Source organism: Pistacia vera, unplaced genomic scaffold (genome assembly GCF_008641045.1).
Source record: "Pistacia vera cultivar Batoury unplaced genomic scaffold, PisVer_v2 Contig478, whole genome shotgun sequence".
Taxonomy (NCBI): domain Eukaryota; kingdom Viridiplantae; phylum Streptophyta; class Magnoliopsida; order Sapindales; family Anacardiaceae; genus Pistacia; species Pistacia vera.
The window spans coordinates 1,273,986-1,293,487 of NW_022196310.1; the positions used below are offsets into that span (position 1 = coordinate 1,273,986).

At 36.1% G+C, this 19,502-nt stretch overlaps 2 protein-coding genes across 3 annotated transcripts; one reads left to right on the top strand and one right to left on the bottom strand.

Moving 5' to 3' along the window:
• Positions 1-813: 813 nt before the first annotated feature.
• Positions 814-2,304, top strand: LOC116146508 (probable aspartyl protease At4g16563). The gene has a single exon (XM_031431925.1). The coding sequence runs from the start codon at positions 842-844 to the stop codon at positions 2,186-2,188; it is 1,347 nt and encodes a 448-aa protein (XP_031287785.1). The 5' UTR covers positions 814-841; the 3' UTR covers positions 2,189-2,304.
• A 1,746-nt stretch (positions 2,305-4,050) lies between these two features.
• Positions 4,051-15,063, bottom strand: LOC116146499 (nuclear speckle splicing regulatory protein 1-like). Of its 2 annotated transcripts, XM_031431915.1 has the most exons (7): positions 14,851-15,063; positions 14,299-14,343; positions 13,484-13,542; positions 12,533-12,716; positions 12,322-12,444; positions 11,882-12,100; positions 4,051-4,627 (listed from the first exon to the last, which is right to left on the bottom strand). In XM_031431915.1, the coding sequence occupies exons 4-7, from the start codon at positions 12,698-12,700 to the stop codon at positions 4,214-4,216; spliced, it is 924 nt and encodes a 307-aa protein (XP_031287775.1). In that variant the 5' UTR covers positions 12,701-12,716; positions 13,484-13,542; positions 14,299-14,343; positions 14,851-15,063; the 3' UTR covers positions 4,051-4,213. The 2 variants fall into 2 exon arrangements, with proteins under 2 accessions (XP_031287775.1, XP_031287774.1); XM_031431914.1 differs by lacking the exon at positions 13,484-13,542.
• Between the last annotated feature and the right edge of the window lie 4,439 nt (positions 15,064-19,502).

A 19,502-nucleotide genomic window follows, 5' to 3' on the forward strand; every position in this document is an offset into this window, starting at 1 on the left:
TAAATAGAAGACAAATAGTCAAATAGGACCACTCTTAAAAAAAAAAAATAAATAAATAAAAAGTAGTGATTTCTCGGTTAAAAAAACTTAAGCTATTAATGTATTGGGGCCAACCCAACCCATTAAAGGAAAATGTTTCTATAGACATTCCAGTGGAGTTTGTCTCTGTGTTGGCTGTTGCTGAAAGAGGTCTTCTCCACCCAAGTTCAATTTTGGCCGTTCATTTATGTTTAACTATGACATTAAACTTTAACACTTAACTCCTTAAACATAAATAATGCAGACATGACATGATGCTATTACTTATAAGTAAAAGTTGGCATTTTTAATTTGTGAACTACTTTTGTACATAGCAACTATGCAAGAAGATGACTCGACACAGAGGGACTTAGGACCATCTCTATCATGTGGGCGTTGGCTAGCTGTTGCCTACAAATACATAACCATCTTCACCTACCTTTCCTTAATTACGTTTTAATTAGTCACAACAGATATTGGTACAATTATCTAAGGACGAATATATCTAACACTATATAATTGGATAGTTACATCAACATCCACTATAACTAAAGATTTTTTCCTCTTTTAGTTGTATAATTAACTATCTATCTAATATTGTTAATATCATCATCATTCAAAGACAAATGCAGACAATGGGACATGTCTCTCAGACTACAACTTTTTCACATGCTAAATAGTGGTGAGGGGGCAGTTGTCCTGTAATATTCAAAACTAAATGCATTCACTGCTACTAATTTAACACCACCCAGAGGGCCAACCTAAACCAACACCCTCCACTTATTAAGATAAAACACTACTCTATTTTCATATTCATATTGCCATGGCTTCTCTTTCTTCCTTCTTCTACCTCTCTCTCTTCTCCATTTTTCCCTTAATCTATTCCCTCACAATCCCACTCTCACCTTTGCAAACATACCCATCTCAAGATCCCTACCAATACCTCAACTTTCTAGTTTCCTCCTCTTTAACAAGAGCCTTTCACCTCAAAAACCCCCAAACCATCTCCACAACTCCACTCTTTTCTCATAGCTATGGAGGTTACTCAATCTCCCTTTCGTTTGGAACTCCTCCCCAGACCATCCCTTTGCTCATGGACACAGGCAGTGACCTTATTTGGTTCCCCTGCACTACTCGCTACCTCTGCAAGAACTGTTCATTCTCCTCCTCAAACACTCCACTTTTCATCCCTCAACAATCTTCTTCCTCCAAGATCATCGGCTGCCGCAATCCTAAATGTTCTTGGATTCACCCCAATGCACAATGCAAAGACTGCAATCCTTCAAACAACTGTACTCAGATTTGTCCACCCTACATTATCTTTTATGAATCAGGCGCGACCAGTGGCATTTCACTATCAGAAACTCTTAACTTTCCTAACCGAACCATTCCCAACTTCTTCGTCGGATGCTCTGTTTTCTCTTCCCGGACACCTGCCGGCATTGCAGGTTTCGGACGTGGCCAAGCTTCGCTTCCAAGTCAACTAAACGTCGACAAGTTTGCATACTGTCTGCTTTCTAGAAAATTCGATGACACTACAAGAAGCAGCCCTCTAATACTTGATAATAGTAGTGGCTCGGATTCCGAAAAGAAGTCGAGTGGTTTAATCTACACGCCATTTATCAAGAACCCAGTGTTCCCAGGAAGGAGTGCCTTCTCAGTCTACTACTACGTTGGTCTCAGAAAAATCACAGTCGGCGAGCGGCGAGTGAGGATTCCATACAGGTACTTAAGGTTGGATGATGAAGGAAATGGCGGCACCATTATTGACTCCGGTACAACGTTTACAGTCATGGCTTCTGAAGTGAGGGAGCCATTGGCGGCTGAGTTTGAAAGTCAATTGGTGAAGAAGATGAATTTCAGTAGAGCTCTTGGTGTTGAGGTTTTAACGGGTTTGAGTCCTTGTTTCAACGTTTCAAGTGGGACGACGAGGCTAAAATTCCCCAAGTTGAAGTTACATTTCAAGGGTGGTGCTGAGATGGCAGTGCCGCCGGAGAATTATGCAGCTGTGGTTGGTGACGGCTCAGCTGTGTGTTTGATGGTAGTGAGTGGCAGGTTGGGTAGTGGTGGGCCGACGATTATATTGGGGAACGTATTTTGGCAGAATTATTATGTGGAGTATGATTTGAGGAAAGAGCGGTTGGGATTTAAGCAGCAACAATGTGAGTGATCCATGAAGAACATTAAATTGAATAAGGGAATTTGTAAATAATTCCACTCCTTGTTTTTCTTCTAATAAAAATATTTGTTAGACCACAAATTGAGAAACACTTATGACTCATAAATTCTAAGGTTTTTTTTTTTTTTTTTTTTTTTTCAATATCGAAGACCAATTATTTATCTTAATTAAAATATTTGTTTCGTTATGGTGTTAAAATGAGGGCAAGAAGTTTTGAAGTTCTTTCATCAATTTTTTTTTTTTTCTCTTTTAAGTTTATCCTCCTATTTTAGGCTTAAGGTGGAAACTTTAAATAAGATATTTGAATATCTTAATTACATGTCATTTTAAATTTATTTCTTCTTACGTTTGAAGAAGGAAACTTATTGACCAAATGTTTAAAGCCAAGTTTGTCTAACAGAAATAGTTAGAGGTGTTCAAAAGAACCGATTAGAACCAGAAACGACGAGTACCCGGGATTTGGTTCCGGTTTCTACCTGGAACCGACCGTCAACGGGTAGGTTTCGGTTCCAAATTTTTGAAACCGTTTCTATGCGGTTCCGGTTCCGATTCATATAGTTAGGAACCGGAACCGAGAACCGAGACTAATATAAAATAAAATTAAAGAGTAGGGGGTTAATAAAAACTTTTGTAGAGAAAGTAACGTAAATACATTTATATTTATATTTCATAACATTTAAAAAAAGTTGGTTTGACTTTTGAGAATCTAAATTTACAAAGTAATGGAGTTTGTAATTTTGAATTTATAATTTGTAATTTTATTTTTGTTAACAAGTGCTGTGTGGGGAGGTATTTGTAAGTTTTTAAGGGTTTTTTTTGCCATTTTAAAAATATTTGGGGGGTCATGTAATTTTACAAGGTACCCAGAACCGGAACCGTTGTTATAGGTTCCAGTTCTGGGTATCTAGGAACCGGAACCGTCGGTTCCAATTTCAGTTCCAAATTTCAAGGAACTGTCGGTTCCGGTTCCAGTTTTTTCAAAAAATGTAGAGTACCTGAAACCGAACACCTCTAGAAATAGTTACGAACAAAATATAATAAATAGTAACAAAAAATAAAATAATAATTTAATTGAAACAATAATTTAATAACAGCAATGCTAGTCTTACAAAGAAGCCTACAAATGAGGCATACAAAGTTAACCTCCACCCTTCATCTTCATCATTTCTCTCTCTCTCTCTTTCTCTTTTTCCGTTTTTCCTTTGTTTTTTTCTTCACTTTGTAAGTTTTTTTGTAGAGTTCTTTGTAAGGATAGACTTATTCATTTAATAATACCCACCAACTTTATCCTCCTAAACCTCGTATTCATAATTTAGAAATTGGAAAGGTGAAATTGGAGAGGTGTACTAAAAAAAAAAAAAAAAAAAAAAAAAAAAAAAAAAAAAGGACAATGAGGATGTTTAAATTCTTACCTCGTATTTTAATCTATTTTAAAAGTTTCTTCAAATGTAATAGAAGATAATTTTAGAGAATATATAACAAATAAATTTAATATTTTTTAAATAAAGTACATATAACAAATAGTCTTTCCGTATGATTGAACGAGAGATTCAAGTCCATAGATGAATCAGTAAATGAATCTTTATGATTTCTGTCGCTTACAAAGAGTAAGAGGAAAAAGGTTCAAATCTTCATTTTCAGAGACATGAATAAGAAGATCTATAAGTGAAAGGTATAAAAACTATTAGAGTAGTTTTTTAGACAAACATTTGATTGAATTTTTTCTTTTTTCTTTTTTACAAAATGTTATAAGTAATTTTAGAGCAATTAATTCATAAATTCTCCTTCAAAAGTATATTTGGGTGTTTTCTATAGAAAATCTACCATTATAATGGATACAGTTGCCCGAATAGTTAACAAAAAACTCATTACCATTATATGATTAACGGCTTCAGACTTTGTGAAAAAAATATTCTCAACCTATCCTCCTTTCTTGCCTATTTTTTGTGGTAACAAGGTAGTTCGCATGATTAAAAAAAAACATATGACCAGATACATAAAAGAAAGAACAAGCAACTATTGTTCCTTCATCCTCTTCCGCGCTAAAAAACGTTCTTTAGCAGCAGCCAATGCATCCTCACTCCTTTTGTGATGGTCGCGCTTTGGTTCATCAGCTGATGGTTGTTCATTAGAAGAATCATCTTGGACTGAAATTGGCACATCAGAGACTGGCTTTGAAGCCAAAGACTCCAAGCTTTTTGGAGGAACTGAAGTTTCAGCCTGATGCCCTTCTTTTATCCTGGAAGGCTCAGCAGCTCGAATATCTTGTTGTTTAGAGTTGGAATGGGTTGGGGAATGATCTTTCTCAGGCTCCAAATTCCTTACTTCAGCCTGCCTGTTAACTTTCCTTGACTTGGCATCTTCCGCACCAAAGGCAACATTCTTTCCAAGGTTGAAGTAAAAATCACTCAAATCACTCTTCTTGGTAACCTATAAAAAACACAATGAACATGAATAACTTTAGAAACATTTCTCAATAAATATAAGTTGAATAAATGCAGACGATAGATTTCTTAGACAAACAAATGATATAAGATACAAAATCTGTTTTAAGTATTTTCCTATAAAAGGCGGTCAGCCTACCTCAAGACAATCCCCTGGATGAGGAACCAAAAAAATACCCTATACAAGACTATGAAAAACACAAAAAAAACTCTTCCTACCTCGAGACATGCCCTGGGTTAGGAACAAAACCAAAGAAAGCCAACACCCACCTTCCACCAACTTCCACTCCTCCCCAAAGCATGGGAAGCTCCCCCAGGGTTTGCCTTGGCCAATCCAATTCTTAAGAGCCAAAGAAAACACTCTTACTTTCATAGCCCTCCAAGTGCTCGACAAAAAGCCTCACTACAAAAAGCCTTAATAACAAGTTTGTCCTAAGACCTCACCACCACCAAGACCACAAAACCCAGAGTGATCACCCATCAAAAATAGACATTGGTAACCCCCAAATTTGTGTAAGCCTTCTATTTCCCGTGGTCCTCTTCATCTTCCTAAGTTCCATGGCGTTATCCCTCACCACTAACCTAATTATGTTGTGGATGGTTAGTGCATCTTTACACTCCCCTCCATATACCGTGTTGTTTCTCTCCCTCCAAATCCAATAAATAGTGGCATTAAGACACAACTTTGCCAAAAAAATACTTGAGCTTGTTTCTCTTCCAATTTAATGATAAGCCATGAATATAAGCATTCCATGGCACCGCCCTATAGCCCATAGAGCTAATGGCAAGGATCCGGCTCCATATAGACTTGGAGAAAGGGCAAGAGAAAAAGAGATGATCCAAGGTTTCTTGGGCCAAATTACAAAAACAACATGAGCTTTGCAAAATGTCATACTTCTCAAGCTTATCCTTTGTGTTGAATTTCCCTTTGATAGTCATCCAAAGAATCATAGTATGTCCTGGAAAAAAATTTGGGAACCACACAAGATGGGACCAATCAACCTTAGTTTTCCTCAACCTTATTTCGTTCCATGTTGAACTAATAAAGAAACCCTTGGTCATAGACGGGATCCAAACAATTACATCCTCCGTCATAGTGGGATTGAAATTAACCAACCTTTTCATTTGCAACAAAGCACAAGAGTTTGCCACCGGCCATTTCCACTCACCTCGATTGCAAATCTCACTAACTCGAGCATCATTTGATAATCCAGATTCGTAAATAATCTGAGGATGATATTTGAGGGCAAACGAGCCAAGATTGTGCCAATTATCATGTCAAAGCTAAATATGTCTCCCATCACCGACCTCACATTTGATTCTCAACCTAGCATCTCCTCTAAGCTTAAGGATGCTCCTCCAAGCCCAAGAACAATCACGGGGAATGGGAATTTCTCAAATACTTTTGTTCTTAAGAAGATAAGTTTTGATCCAAGAGACTCATCCCAAGGAATGATTAATTTGGGCAATGTTTCAAATATGCCTCATCATGGCCGCCTTGTTCCATTCCTTAGTTCTCATAATGCCTAGACCCCCTCCTCCTTTGGAACACAAACATCTTCCCAAGCAATCTTTACTTTAGTTTTCTTCAGATCGGATCCGAACCATAAGAATGCCCTAAGGGAAGCCTCAATCTCCTTGTGCACTCTCGAGGGAAGGATGAACATTGAGGACCAAAAAACTTGGATGCTCCAAAAGATAGCTTTGATGAGAATAACTCGTCCCACGTAAGACAAAAACTTATTTCTCCAAGAATTAACCCTTGCAAGGATTTTGTCAATAAGAACTTTGCAATCAGCATACCTCAACTTACTTGTAATAAGAGAGACGCCCAAATACCCGACTGGGAGATTTCCTTCTCTAAAATTGATAACCCGCAAAAAATTCTCTTTCTCCTCCTTTGAGACTCCAAAACAAAACAAGTTGCTCTTACTAGTGTTAGCCTCCAATCCTTGAAAGTTCCCAAAGCTTGCTTAATTAACCCAATAGAAATCGTGTCCCTATTACAAAAAATCATGAGATCATCTGCAAAGCAAAAATGTGTAATGTTTTCCACACTACACCTCGGGTGGAATTTGAACCTAGGGTCCCTAATCACTTTCTCAAGGATCCGAGAGAGAACTTCCATGACCATCACAAAAAGATACAGTGAGATTAGGTCTCCTTGCCTCAACCCTCTAGAGCTACCAAAAAGACCTCCCAACTCCTCATTAATGGCAATAGAAAACATAGGCGTTTTAATGCAAATCTCAATCCAATGAACAATTTTATGAGAGAAACCATACCTTTTAAGGATTTTGATGATGAAGTCACAATTCACCAAGTCGTAAGATTTCATCAAATCAATGTTCATGGCACATTTCTTACTCTTTGTCAATTTTCTCCCATAGTTGCGTACCAACTCTTGGCAAAGAAGAATGTTATCTCCAATCTTCCTATCTTTAACAAAAGCAGCTTGGGCTCGATCAATAAAACCCAAGAGGACATCCTTGATTCTATTTGCAATGATCTTTAAGATGCATTTATGAATCATGTTGCAACAAGAGATTGGTCTAAAGTCATGACAAGTGGATGGGTTCTCACATTTCGGCACAAGGGTTATAATTGTACAATTAATTTTCTTTAGGATCGCCCCGGATCTAAAGAAACCTTAAATAGCCTCTATAACATCCCCTTCCACTATGCTCCAACCTCGTTTAAAAAAATAGGCACCATATCCATCAAGGCCTCGTGCTTTATCATTACCAAGCTCAAAAATAGTTCTTTTAATCTCTTCCCTAGTCACCTCAGCTTCCATGAATATCTTCCCTTCATCCCTTATGCAAGGAGTTATAAGCTCGTCAAGGCCTTCAAAATTTCTCTTAGGCTCCTTTTCCCGAAAAAGATTTTGGTTGAATGTCACAAACTCCTCATTGATTCTAACATTGTCTCTAGTCACATCACCATTCTCAAGAACCAAAAAGGAAATCTTATTTCTATTTTTTTTCCCATTGATGGCTTTGAAGAAAAAAATTGTGTTTTGGTCTCCTTCCCTAAGCCAATTAACCCTCGCCTTTTGTTTAGCAAGGCTCTCTTCCGACAAACTCAACTTTTTGAATCTAAATGCTTTACCATTCTCTTCCTTAATAAGGTTACTAAGGATAGACAACTTCAAAGAGCAATTCCCTAGCCTCTTTAACTCTTTCTGAGATACACCAATATTCCTTACGATTAAGCATCCTAAGTTCTCCTTTAAGCTTCCTACGTTTAGTCACTAGCCGGTGCATGGGGTTGTCATCCACATTTTCTCTCCAAACTGACTCTACAATTTTCAAGAACCTAGAGTTATGGGCCCAAAAGTTGAAGAACTTAAAAAGGGATCTCCTAATCTCTCTCGGAAAACCACAATCAACTGTTGTCGAACTATGGTTGGACACACTTGGGGGGTGGAAAAAAGCTCCCGAATTAGGAAAAGAAAAGGTCCATTGATCATTGACAAGAACTCTATCAAGCTTGCACACAATTCTTCTGCTTTTCTCACTCCGATAACTCCATGTAAAGAAACACCCCATATTCCTCAAGTCATCTAGCATCTAAGCACATCATATCCATATCCAAGCACTCCAACCTCCATCTGTTATCTCCACCACTCTTCTCACTAGGCTTCCTAATGGCATTAAAGTCACCTAGTACAATCCACGGGCATTGGCAAAATCTTCACCCCCAAAGGACTAACTCCTCCCGAAGACTCCTCCTTTCTACAAAAGTATGTAACCCATACACCATGGAGCACACAAACTTAGAATCTTCCCCCACCCTTTGGACTACACAATGAATAGCTTGACAAGAGACCCCAATTACAGAAATATCCGCCATATTTGGATCCCATCCAACCCATATTCGGTCACCATCCGAACTACAATAGTTGTCAACAACCCTCCAATCACCAAACACTTTCTTAACCACAACCTCACGATTACTTTTTTTAACTCTAATCTCCGGAACACCAAACAAATAAATATTATTAGAAATGATAAAATTATATACCTCTTTATGTTTTATAGGGGAATCTAGACCCCTAATATTCCAAACTCCAAAATTTATCATTGAGGGGAGGAAGATTTGACAAGTGCTCTGGCCTTTTTGGCTAATTTCTTCCTAAAGATTTTGCTCATACTTCGGACTTTATCCGTCGCCTCCTTCTCATCAACCCTTTTAAGCATCCCAAAATTAACCAAGTCCGGTGAGACGGATCTCATCTCCACTTCATCTAACTAAGGAGTATTCCCCCCGCTATCCATCAAATCCACCCCCTGACTCTCCTTCAAATGTTCAACCTCACCAACCTCCAAACCACCACATTTTTCATTCGAAACCTGTAAATCAACAAAGGCCTTCCCGGCCTTCCCAATCTCCCCTACCCCTACGTCCTCACTCACCATCCCCCATTGAATCCCTCCATCTTCCATATTGGCTCTTTCATTTATATCCTCGAATGACCCACCAATCCCCACATCAACCTCATAAGGGCCACTACAAGTTTCCCTGCCTTAAAAACCCAAGGCCAAACTATCATTAAGCATATCAAATTGGTTCTTCTCGACAAGATTAGAACCCATCACATTCTCTTTTCCCTCCAATCCATCTCTTGGAAACCACTCATTTTTCCTATTAATCACTTTCCACTCTAAGTTTTGGGGCGGCTTTTTGGTGTTTTGTAAAGGGTTACTAGCCCTTGGGGCATCCGAGCAATTCTTGGATTGATGGCCAAAAATTTTGCACCACGAACATGTCAAAGGCTTCTAAACATACTCCACATGTAAATCCACCACATCTCTATTAGCAAGCACTAGTTCAAAAACCTTCAGAAAGTCCAATGAAGAATTAATCTCCACACATACTCTTGCAAACTCAAGTGTATCACCCGCATCTGTGATGTTATCCAAGTAAAAAGGCTTCCCTATGGCACTAGCAATGTAACTCAAACCTTTAGGAGTCCAAAACTCAAGAGGAATATCAAAAATCTTAACCCACACCAGCACTTTCTTCACTCCCTCTTTAGCTAAATTAAGATTTGGGCTCCATTTCTTTATAAACTAAGGTTGGCCAGCCACATGCCAAGGTCTTCCCTCCAACACTTGGTCTCTACTCACATCATCATCAAATCGAAAGATATAACCTCCTACCCCATGTGAAATGACTCCCACATTCCCATATTTTCCCCACATCCTAGTCACATAGTTCTTGACCATAAAAAATGGTAATTTCTTCCCAAGAAAAAAACCAGTTAAGCAATTCTTCCATTTGTCAAACCCCAATTCCGCAACTTCTTTAGAAGGGGAAACTCTCACCTTCCTCCTCTCACCCACATACTCCGACTCAAAAAACTCCAACTTCGAATCGGACCGTTTAGAAACAAAGAGTTTGTTTCATGCAATTTGAGAACCCCCTCCAAGTGATTTCTTGATAACCTCCTCCTTAGAATACACAGGATCCCCTTTTCCCACATTCACCTTGGAGCCATTTCCCATCAAAGGCAAAAAATCCCCATTGCCCATTCTTTCTTTTATTCCCATACCATCATACAAAGGAGAGTTCCTATTCAAATAAAATCAAGGCCAGCCTCCTCAATAATGACATCTCTAGCCACCCAAACAACTTCCCCCTCTTCACTCAATGTGTTATCACACACAAAATAGCTCTATTAGGATTCTTGACAAGCTTAACCTTGACAAAATTCTTCTTTTTCTCTCCTTCATCCTTAGAAAGACCATTATTAATACATTCCTTAGGCACTTTAGGGTAAGAGACAAGGGGAGGGAAAGAATTGGAATCGGTTTGAATTTGGGTGTTGGAGGCAGTGATGTGGCATGATGACGTGACAAGGTGATGTGGCAATAGGGGTGACATGGCAAGAAGGCATGTAGCAAGGTGATGTGACAGGTAAGCAAACTTGGGGAGGTGATGTGACAATAATAGATTGAGAAGGTGAGTTGGCTAAAAGATTAGATTGCATTGTGGAAAATAGGATTATGACACGTGGCAGATAAGGATTAAGGAGTGGAGTGGGGAGGAGATTCAAACAAATGAAATGAGAAGGAGAAAGGATGATAACCCACGAGAAAGACACCTCCGGCCAACTCACGGCCAAACCTAGGGACACCACCACACCAGCAATCCAACTCCAGCGGCCAAACACTAGAAACCACGGTCAAACCCAAACACTACCCTTCTTCCATCATCACCAAAGCACAAGCAACCACATAACAACTTAAGGGAAAAAGGAAAGGTACCAAGAATGAAGAAAAAATGTAGAAGGGGAGGGGACAAGAAATGGAAGGTGACCTGTTTGTTACCTTAACTGCCCTTTGTTCTTCCCGTCTTTTGGCAACTTCAGCCCTTTTTAATTTTATTTTAATATTTTATATCAACAGCATTCAGTTTCACTTTCATTCCATCAGATTTTAGACTACTTTCACACATGTAATAGTTCATTAAAACAACGAAAACTAGAAGCAAACAGAAAACCTGTCTTGACCATTCCAATTTAATATGATTTTGGTTAACATGTCTAATTAAAAACCCCCCTTATTTTTGAACTTGTACAATCTCAAATTAGACTCCATGAATGCTTGGTTTAGGAAATTTCTACCAAGATGAGCACAAATATTACTATACCAAGTAACCATTTCTTGTGCATAGTTAAAATCACAAATACCAACTAATTATTTGTATAAAGATGGGAAACTGTGTGACTTGGATAAAAAGACAGAAGAAACCAATACTTATTAATCTACGCCAGAGTTTTCCCATAACCTTACCCTATGTTCCATCCCTTTTCTTTAACTTGGCAATATATATGACATGGCATTCACATAGCCATAAAAATATAATGACCAATACTACTTTAACTTCTTCAATGTGGGTTCTCCTCAAAAATATGTCTAGTAAAGAACATTCCTAAGATTCCCCAAAGCTAGAGATATAGCTAAGATGGCCTAATCTGAAACAAATTAGCATGATGAAATCCCAGCACCCTTCATCATTCAAGCATTAGATTATCCCAAAGAGCATGTATGTGTCCATTGCAAAGAACAAACCTAACTTTAAACCAGTGAAGCATAGAGCATCAGAAGAATGCCCTATACCTAAATCATACAAAATTTGATGAATAACAATAAACAGATTGAGTCATACAAGACTAAGAAAACAATATATTACAGAAGAAAACATCACAAAAGACAAGGAAAGATAGACATACAGCGTCTTTCTCATCTCGAAGATCACGCAAACGTTGTTCTGCCTCCCATTTCTTCTGTTCTTCAAGTTTCTTTCTATAAGCACTAGTAACAAATTTATCCTTGTCTTCATAAAGATGGTCTTCTTTGCTCCTCTCTTTAGTAAGTTTTCTTTCATAAATTATATCATGTTCCCTTTTTCTCTCCTCTGCTTTCTGAATCAATTTCTGAATATATTTTGGCTGCAACAAACAAAAAGTGAATTAGCTAATTAGTTACAATTAGTTATTACCTACATTATGCCATTAGCAAACCTCTAAAATTAACTCATTTTCCACTCATACAAATAAAAACAAACACAACTATATATTTGCAAAGTAGTTGAATTTGGGGAAATCCACAAATAATTCAAAAGAAAAAGCCATATTTGCAATTTAAAATCATGCCATTAACATGAAACTACCTTCGTGTCTTGACGATCCTGCACTTTGTGACGAAAGCTCTTCTCCTTCATTTCATCATAAACACCATCATAATCAAAGACTGATGGATCTTCTTCCAACGCTTTCTTTTGCTGCTCCTCAATCTTAAAATTACCCAAAAAAAAAAAAAATACATTTAACAGATAAAAAGATAGGTGAATAAATATACCACCAAAATTTTAGAATCGTTACCTCTCTAAGAGACTTGTTCTTGCTAGCATGGCGAGAAATTTCTCTCTCAACATCATCATCATCATCATCATCTTGACTAAAACCAAGAGGCGGTGGCAAAGGAGGTTTTGTGGGCTGTTTCTTCTGTTGTGAAGGCTGAACCCTGAGTTGCAAGCCATACTTCTTCATGATTTCCAACAATTAGCTGAGATTGAACCCAACAACAATCAATATGCAAAACTTTTGATAAATTGTAGAACTTTAACATTTAAGCTACCCGACTGGATTTTTTTCTAAAGCTGGAAGAAAGTTAACTTAAGTAAAACCTGTAAATATTGCTTTTAAAGTAAAACTACTTAAATAACAGAATTCCACAAAGAGACAAAACAAGCATTTAGTGATAAGGTGTGTTTGTTTTTGCCACTTTTATCTTAAATATAAATATATTGTAAATTTTTTTCTTTGTTTTTTCACATCAACACTTATTTTCTGGTACATATGTTTGAGTAGAAAAAGTTAAATTTCATAACTTATATCAAAAATCTGAAAAAATTTAACAACCACATAAACTCAAGTATCAAAAATAACCTTATTTCTTTATTATTAAATAAGACTGGAAATTAATTTATTTAAAAAGCTTTTAAATCTATTTATTAAAAAACTTTAAAATTTGTTGATCTCCATGGTTACCAATGGTCAAAATGAGGGCACTTTGTTAAATTTATATAATAATAATATAATATTATAAAGAATTTTAACAATAATTTGACTTGTATTGTTAAATATGTTTTATTGTTTAGGTGTCAATTTAGCACCTAAATGTTTTATTACATGTAACATTATAAAGAATTATATTTAATAAAAAAAAAAATTAATGTATTATTCTAAAGGTAACGTTGTAAAGAATTATATCAATCCCAAATTGTTTAAGTCTTATTATAAAGGTAATGTCATAAAGATGAATGTTAATACCTTAGTCTTATTTTCTCAAGAAGTCCTTGTGTTATTTTACAACCATCAACCAGTCACACCTACAATTTGGTATACTCAATACAACCAACAATTATATTCTGATAAAGCTAACAAACAATCCATTTGAAGCATACAGAAAAACATATTTTAACCATAATTAAGTCATATTGTCAGTGTTTTTAAAACAACCAACAACACATTCTAGGCAAACTCAATACATGGAAACTTGGTAACTACTAACAGCGTAAAACATGGGTAACTTTATATTGCCTACGAAAACAAAGCAACAGAAATAATGTGTCCATGATGCAAAGCATTAACTCTGAAGCCTACAGCAACAAAGCAGTCTCCCTAGTGCAAATTTTTGCCAAAAGAAAGCAAACAATTATTTGTCTGCATGAGAAAAAATTAACAGACATCAAGTTCATACATAATCAAAATTGCCAAAATAAAATTTCACAGCATTTCACACAACTAATTCTAAAACCTGTATACTCAATCAAATCTAAACAGACCTCAAGATTCTTTTATTACCACTGCCCACACTTTCTCAATCAAGCACAAAACTGCTTCTAAATCAAATAACAGCGGTCTGAATTTTCAAGTCCCCAACCAATTAACAAATTGATTGTGTTTATTTGAAACAAATTTAATAGAAGCCCTGTTTTGCAAATTCTCTTTCTTTTTTGATATGAAGAAATGCATCCAACATTAATCAATAATTGGGACTCTAAATTGTTTGAAGAGCATACAAGAAGGAAAGCAAAAAATAATACAGTATTTAGAATTAAAGAAAAAAAAATCAAAACACATACCAGTTATGTTCTTATCCCTTGGAACATCAACTAACAAAGCAGGACCTGTTGCAAATAAAGATGTATAATCAATCACCAACGACATACAAAGAAGGAAAATTGCATAAAGCAATAAGCTATAAAACTTAAATACCATTAAGCACTTCAAGATCAAGCGTATCAACATCAAAAACCAGCGTCAGAGAAATGATCAAACATGTGACTAGGAGCATCAGCATGGGTGTCAGTGTGCACAAACATTTTCATTTTAGATAATAGATGGTTTTGAAGTTCAAAAAGTATTATTTCTTTAACAAAATCAAAGAGTTCAATCAAGTGTTCAAAGCCACAGTTGAATTTAACAAAATCAGAAACCCTAGGCTGGAAGCATCATAAGCAGAACTCCTAATTGTAACTATTCTCAAATACATCAACAGCCACTAACGAAATCAATTCAATCATGATATCAAGTCAACATCATATGGCATTAAAGAGCACTTCGTCATCAGAAACCAACAGTCGTCAATTTGAAGCTTACAAAACTTAAAAAGCAAAAAAAATGAACCACAATACCTTCATGTGGCAGCCACGTCGCCTGACTTCTTCGCCGACTTGCTTTTGTTTAGCTCCAGCGGTGGCGACTTAAAGAGAATGAATGCTCTAGTTTTAGATTAGATCAAGGTTTCGTTATTTTTAGAATTTAGACGCAGTTTTAGAAAAGAAGAAAAGAGAAGGGGAAAAGGGAGAGAAGAGTGGGAAGGGAAACGTAAAATACGGTGAAACAAAGATGAGAAGAGAGGACAAAAAAATTAAAATAAAAAATAGCTTATTTATTAGGGATAAACCTATGAGGTTTTCGATACAATAATACTAACCTCACTAATCCCTCTTACTAACCCCATATAAGAATTTATAATTAGTTTGATTAGATGAGACCCATTATTGAACAAGTAGGACCTATGTGAATTGACAAATTGTGAATTGACAAATTGTGAATTGACGAATTGTGAACTGACATGTGATATTAGTGAGAGAAAGTTAGTGAGAAGTGTTAGTAAGTGTAGTGTTACTCTTTCCGATATTAGCTAAACCCCTGAGTTATCAATAAGCTCTCTACACCCCCTGCCATTACTAATTTACGGTTAGTTTTAACATGACAAGAGCAAATGACCTAATTGCCCTCATCCTTCCTATGCCTAACCGCCTGACCAACCCTTTCCCTTGCACATCATCACAAGTATTTTAATTTTATTTATAGGCTGTGTTTGATTGGGGGTTGTATGGGATTATTGAAGTAATGTCATCATATATTACTTGATTACCACGTTTGATAGTCAGGTAATATAAGATTCTAGTAATCTTCCAATACTAATTAGGGGTGTTCGGTTCCGGGTACCCTGCATTTTTTGAAGGAACCAAAACTGGAACTAGAACCGGAACCAATAGTTCCTTGAAATTTGGAACCAGAATCGGAATCGACGGTTCCGGTTCCTAGGCACATAGAACCAAAACCTGTAACAATGGTTTCAGTTCCGATTCTGGGTACCTAGTAAAATTATATGACCCCCCAAAAGTTTTTAAAATGACAAAAAACCCTTAAAAACTTACTAATACCCCCTCACCTGGCACTTGCTAACAAAAATAAAATTACAAATTCAAAATTCAAAATTCAAAATTACAAACTCCATTACTTTGTAAAGGTAGATTCTCAAAAGCCAAACCAACTTACTTTAAATATTATGAAATATAAATATAAATGTATTCATATTACTTTTTCTACAAAAGTTCTTATTAACCCCCCTAATCTTTAATTTTATTTTATATTAGTCCCGAAACCGCACAGTAACAATTCCAAAAATTTGAAATCGGAACCTACCCATTGACGATCGGTTCTGAGTAGGAACCGGAACCAAACCCCAGGCACTCGTTGGTTCCGGTTCCAACCGGTTCTTTTGAACACCCCTAATACTAATAGGCTGCATTAGGAATGGGGTAAAATAATATTACTTTGGCACTCTTAGTTTAATTTTCAAGATTCCCTTGTTTGGTTTGCAAGTAATAAAATATTACACTAATTTTTTGTTATAAATAGTTTACTGCTGATAATATAGGGGTAATCAGATTACTTTGACAGGAGATGTTATTAAAAGATTAGTGAGGTAATATTATTTTATACCTATTTTGCCCTTAATTAAATATCATTTCAGACACAACTGCCATCAAATGTCTACCAAATAACAATACTTAGACCCCTTACATGTGAGAATTTAGCTAAAATGCCCCAGCCACAAAAAAGTTTAAAAGTTAACAAAATATCCCCAACCACCCAAGACCATCGGCGGCCGCAGTCGCCATATCGACGCATGACAAGGGGGATTTGACCGTCCATACGTCGATCTGGTTGTTTTTGGCCTTCGATCTAGCCGAAAATAGCTAGATCACGACCAAAGATCTAGCCTTTTCATGGTCAGATCTGGTTAGTTGTGCACCATTTCGGAGACTAACGGATGCACCGACGGTGGTAGTTGTCTACCGGCAGTGGCTTAGGGTGGGTGGGGGTGATTTTGTTATAAATTAAAGTTTTATATGGTTGGAGTGTTTTAGCAAAATTTCAAATGTAGGGGTTTAAAAAATTATTCAAAAAATAATAATAAAACTAATATTTTATTAATATTTTAAAAGGAGGGTAATTTAGTAATATATATAACATACCCACCATTTACCTTCCAACCAAATATATCAATATAACATACTCACCAATTTATTCTAACCTAATCAAATATATTTCCCTAAACATTCTTAATAATTTTCAAGGTAATTTATTTTTCCATTAATATAATATTCCCAGTAATACAACATTCTTTGAACCAAACGCACTCATAGTAGTTATTGTTGGTAATATAGGAGGTAATCTGATTACCTCTATTTTCTTAGGTATTTTAAGATTACTTGGTGATCTTATATTTGTTACAATTTTACCCTTTAGAGGGCGTTTGGATGATATAATGTTTTATTATAGGAAAATATTATACTAACATAAAGAAAAATCACCTTGAAGATTACTATGAATGTTTAAAAAATGTATTTGATTGGTTAGGATAAATTGGTGAATAATATAAACGATTGGGAGGATAAATTGGTGGGTATGTTATATAGATTACTAAATTGCCCTCCTTTTTAAATTTAATATAATAGCATTTTTTATTATTAATTTTTGAATTATTTCTTTTAACCCTTTATATTTGAAATTTTGTTAAAACACCCTAGCCATATAAAACTTTAATTTGTAACAAAATCACCCACCCATCCCAAGCCACTGCCAGCAGTCGATGGAATGGCACACAATTAGATGTATATGGTTGGTCATGTGCTGACAAAGCTGAAAATGGCCATAGATCACAAATCCATGGCTGGAAAATAGTTAGATCTATGGCCATTTCACGATGAAATGGCCATAGAAATGCCAGATTTGGCTGTTTTCAGCCATGAATTTGTGATCCATGGCCGGAAAAGACCTTACCAGTGTATGACCGACCAGATCCCATCAGTCGTGCACTATTACGGCAACTGACGGCAACAACTGGCGGTCGTGAGTCACTGCCACGATGGTCTTGGGTGGTTGGGTGTATTTTGTTAACTGTTAAACTTTTTTGTGGTTATGGTGTTTTAGTTAATTTCTCAAATGTTGGGCTGCTGGGGTAATTGTTATTTGATAGACATTTGAGGCAATTGTGTTCGAAATGGTTTTTAATTAAGGGCAAAATGGGTAGAAAAATCATATTACCTCCGTAATGTTTTAATAACACCCCCTAGCAAGGTAATAAGATTATCCCCCACATTACCAACAGTATACATTGTTTGCAATAAAAGATTACCATAATATTTTATTATTTGTAAATCAAACATCGGAATCTTGCAAAATAAACGAAGATTACCCCTGTTATCTTATATTCTCGCGATCCAAACGAACCCTTATTAATACAATTTTAGGACAATAATGCCCTTGTTTTTAAATTAATTTACATAAAACTGGTTATTACATTTTTACCCCAATTAATTAACTTTTTGGACAAAATTACCCTTGAATTCAAAACAAATTGCAGCTCACCTAAGCCATCACCCCCACCACCTATCGCCGCCAGTCACCACCGTCGGAGGCCAACTGCCACCACCGTAACAGTGCACCACCGGTCGTAAATGACCTTTGTGCGTCAACTGCCAGATCAACGATCTGGCCGTTTTCCCAGCAGATTAGATTTGGCCATTTCCCGGCCAGATCTTTTACCATCTGGCCATTTTCGACCATAGATCTTGCCGAAAATGACCATATCGGTGCACGGAGACCATTTCCAATCGACTGTGTGTCTTTGGGTTGTCGGTTGCCGGCAGCCAGCGGTGACTGGGTTGGTAGGGGTGCTTTTGTTCATTTTTCAAACTTTTATTATGTGGTTGTTTTTACTAAGTTTTTAAAGGTAGGGGGTTATATTAATAATCTAAATAATAATATTTAATAAAAGAGCAATTTAGTAATTTAAATAACATACCCACAAATTTATTCCTCCCAACCAAATATATTAATATAATATACTCACCAATTTATTCCAACCAACCAAATACATTTCCCTAAACATTCTTAATAACCTTCAATGTAATCTATATTTTCATTAATATAATATTTTCAGTAACTGAACCACACACACCCTTAGGGGTTTTGTTCTCGACTGCATAAGATTTGATCAAATGACAAAAGTCCCCCTAATATTTCAAATATAAAATTCATCCTACCTTGGTTAGCTTTTGGTATTATGTTAGAGTTTATAATGTGACAAGTGACTGAATATTTATTCAATTACCACTTTGCCATTTATTTTAACACCAAAAATTAAGAAGACGAATATTTCTATTATTTCTCTAACTACAAAGGAATTTTTGTTATTTATTATACGGGATTATTGTTATTAATTTTTTTTTACCTTTCTTATTATTATTATTTTCATTATGGGGTTTTGTCTAGGCCCGCGAGATTTAATCAAATAAAGAGTTCCTATGGGATTTCAAAAATAACAAAAATCTATATACTGTTAGTGAGTTGTTAGTGTATTGTTAGATTTTATAACTAAATAGAATGATAATCTATATATTTATATAATGCTGAAGCATATTGCTTCTTCTGACGCTACGTAGGATTGATATATGATCGCTATTTAGGATGTCATTAATTGGTC

What these genes read in the sequence shown, in the direction of transcription:
- LOC116146499 (XM_031431914.1), bottom strand. Translation starts at nt 12,700, where the DNA reads ATGAAGAAGTATGGCTTGCAACTCAGGGTTCAGCCTTCACAACAGAAG. An exon ending in AGGATCGTCAAGACACGAAG is followed by an intron (nt 12,101 to 12,321) that starts GTAGTTTCATGT and finishes TGTTTGTTGCAG; the next exon opens with CCAAAATATATTCAGAAATT. An exon ending in TTCGAGATGAGAAAGACGCT is followed by an intron (nt 4,628 to 11,881) that starts GTATGTCTATCT and finishes TGTTTTTTATAG; the next exon opens with GTTACCAAGAAGAGTGATTT.
- LOC116146508 (XM_031431925.1), top strand. Translation starts at nt 842, where the DNA reads ATGGCTTCTCTTTCTTCCTTCTTCTACCTCTCTCTCTTCTCCATTTTT.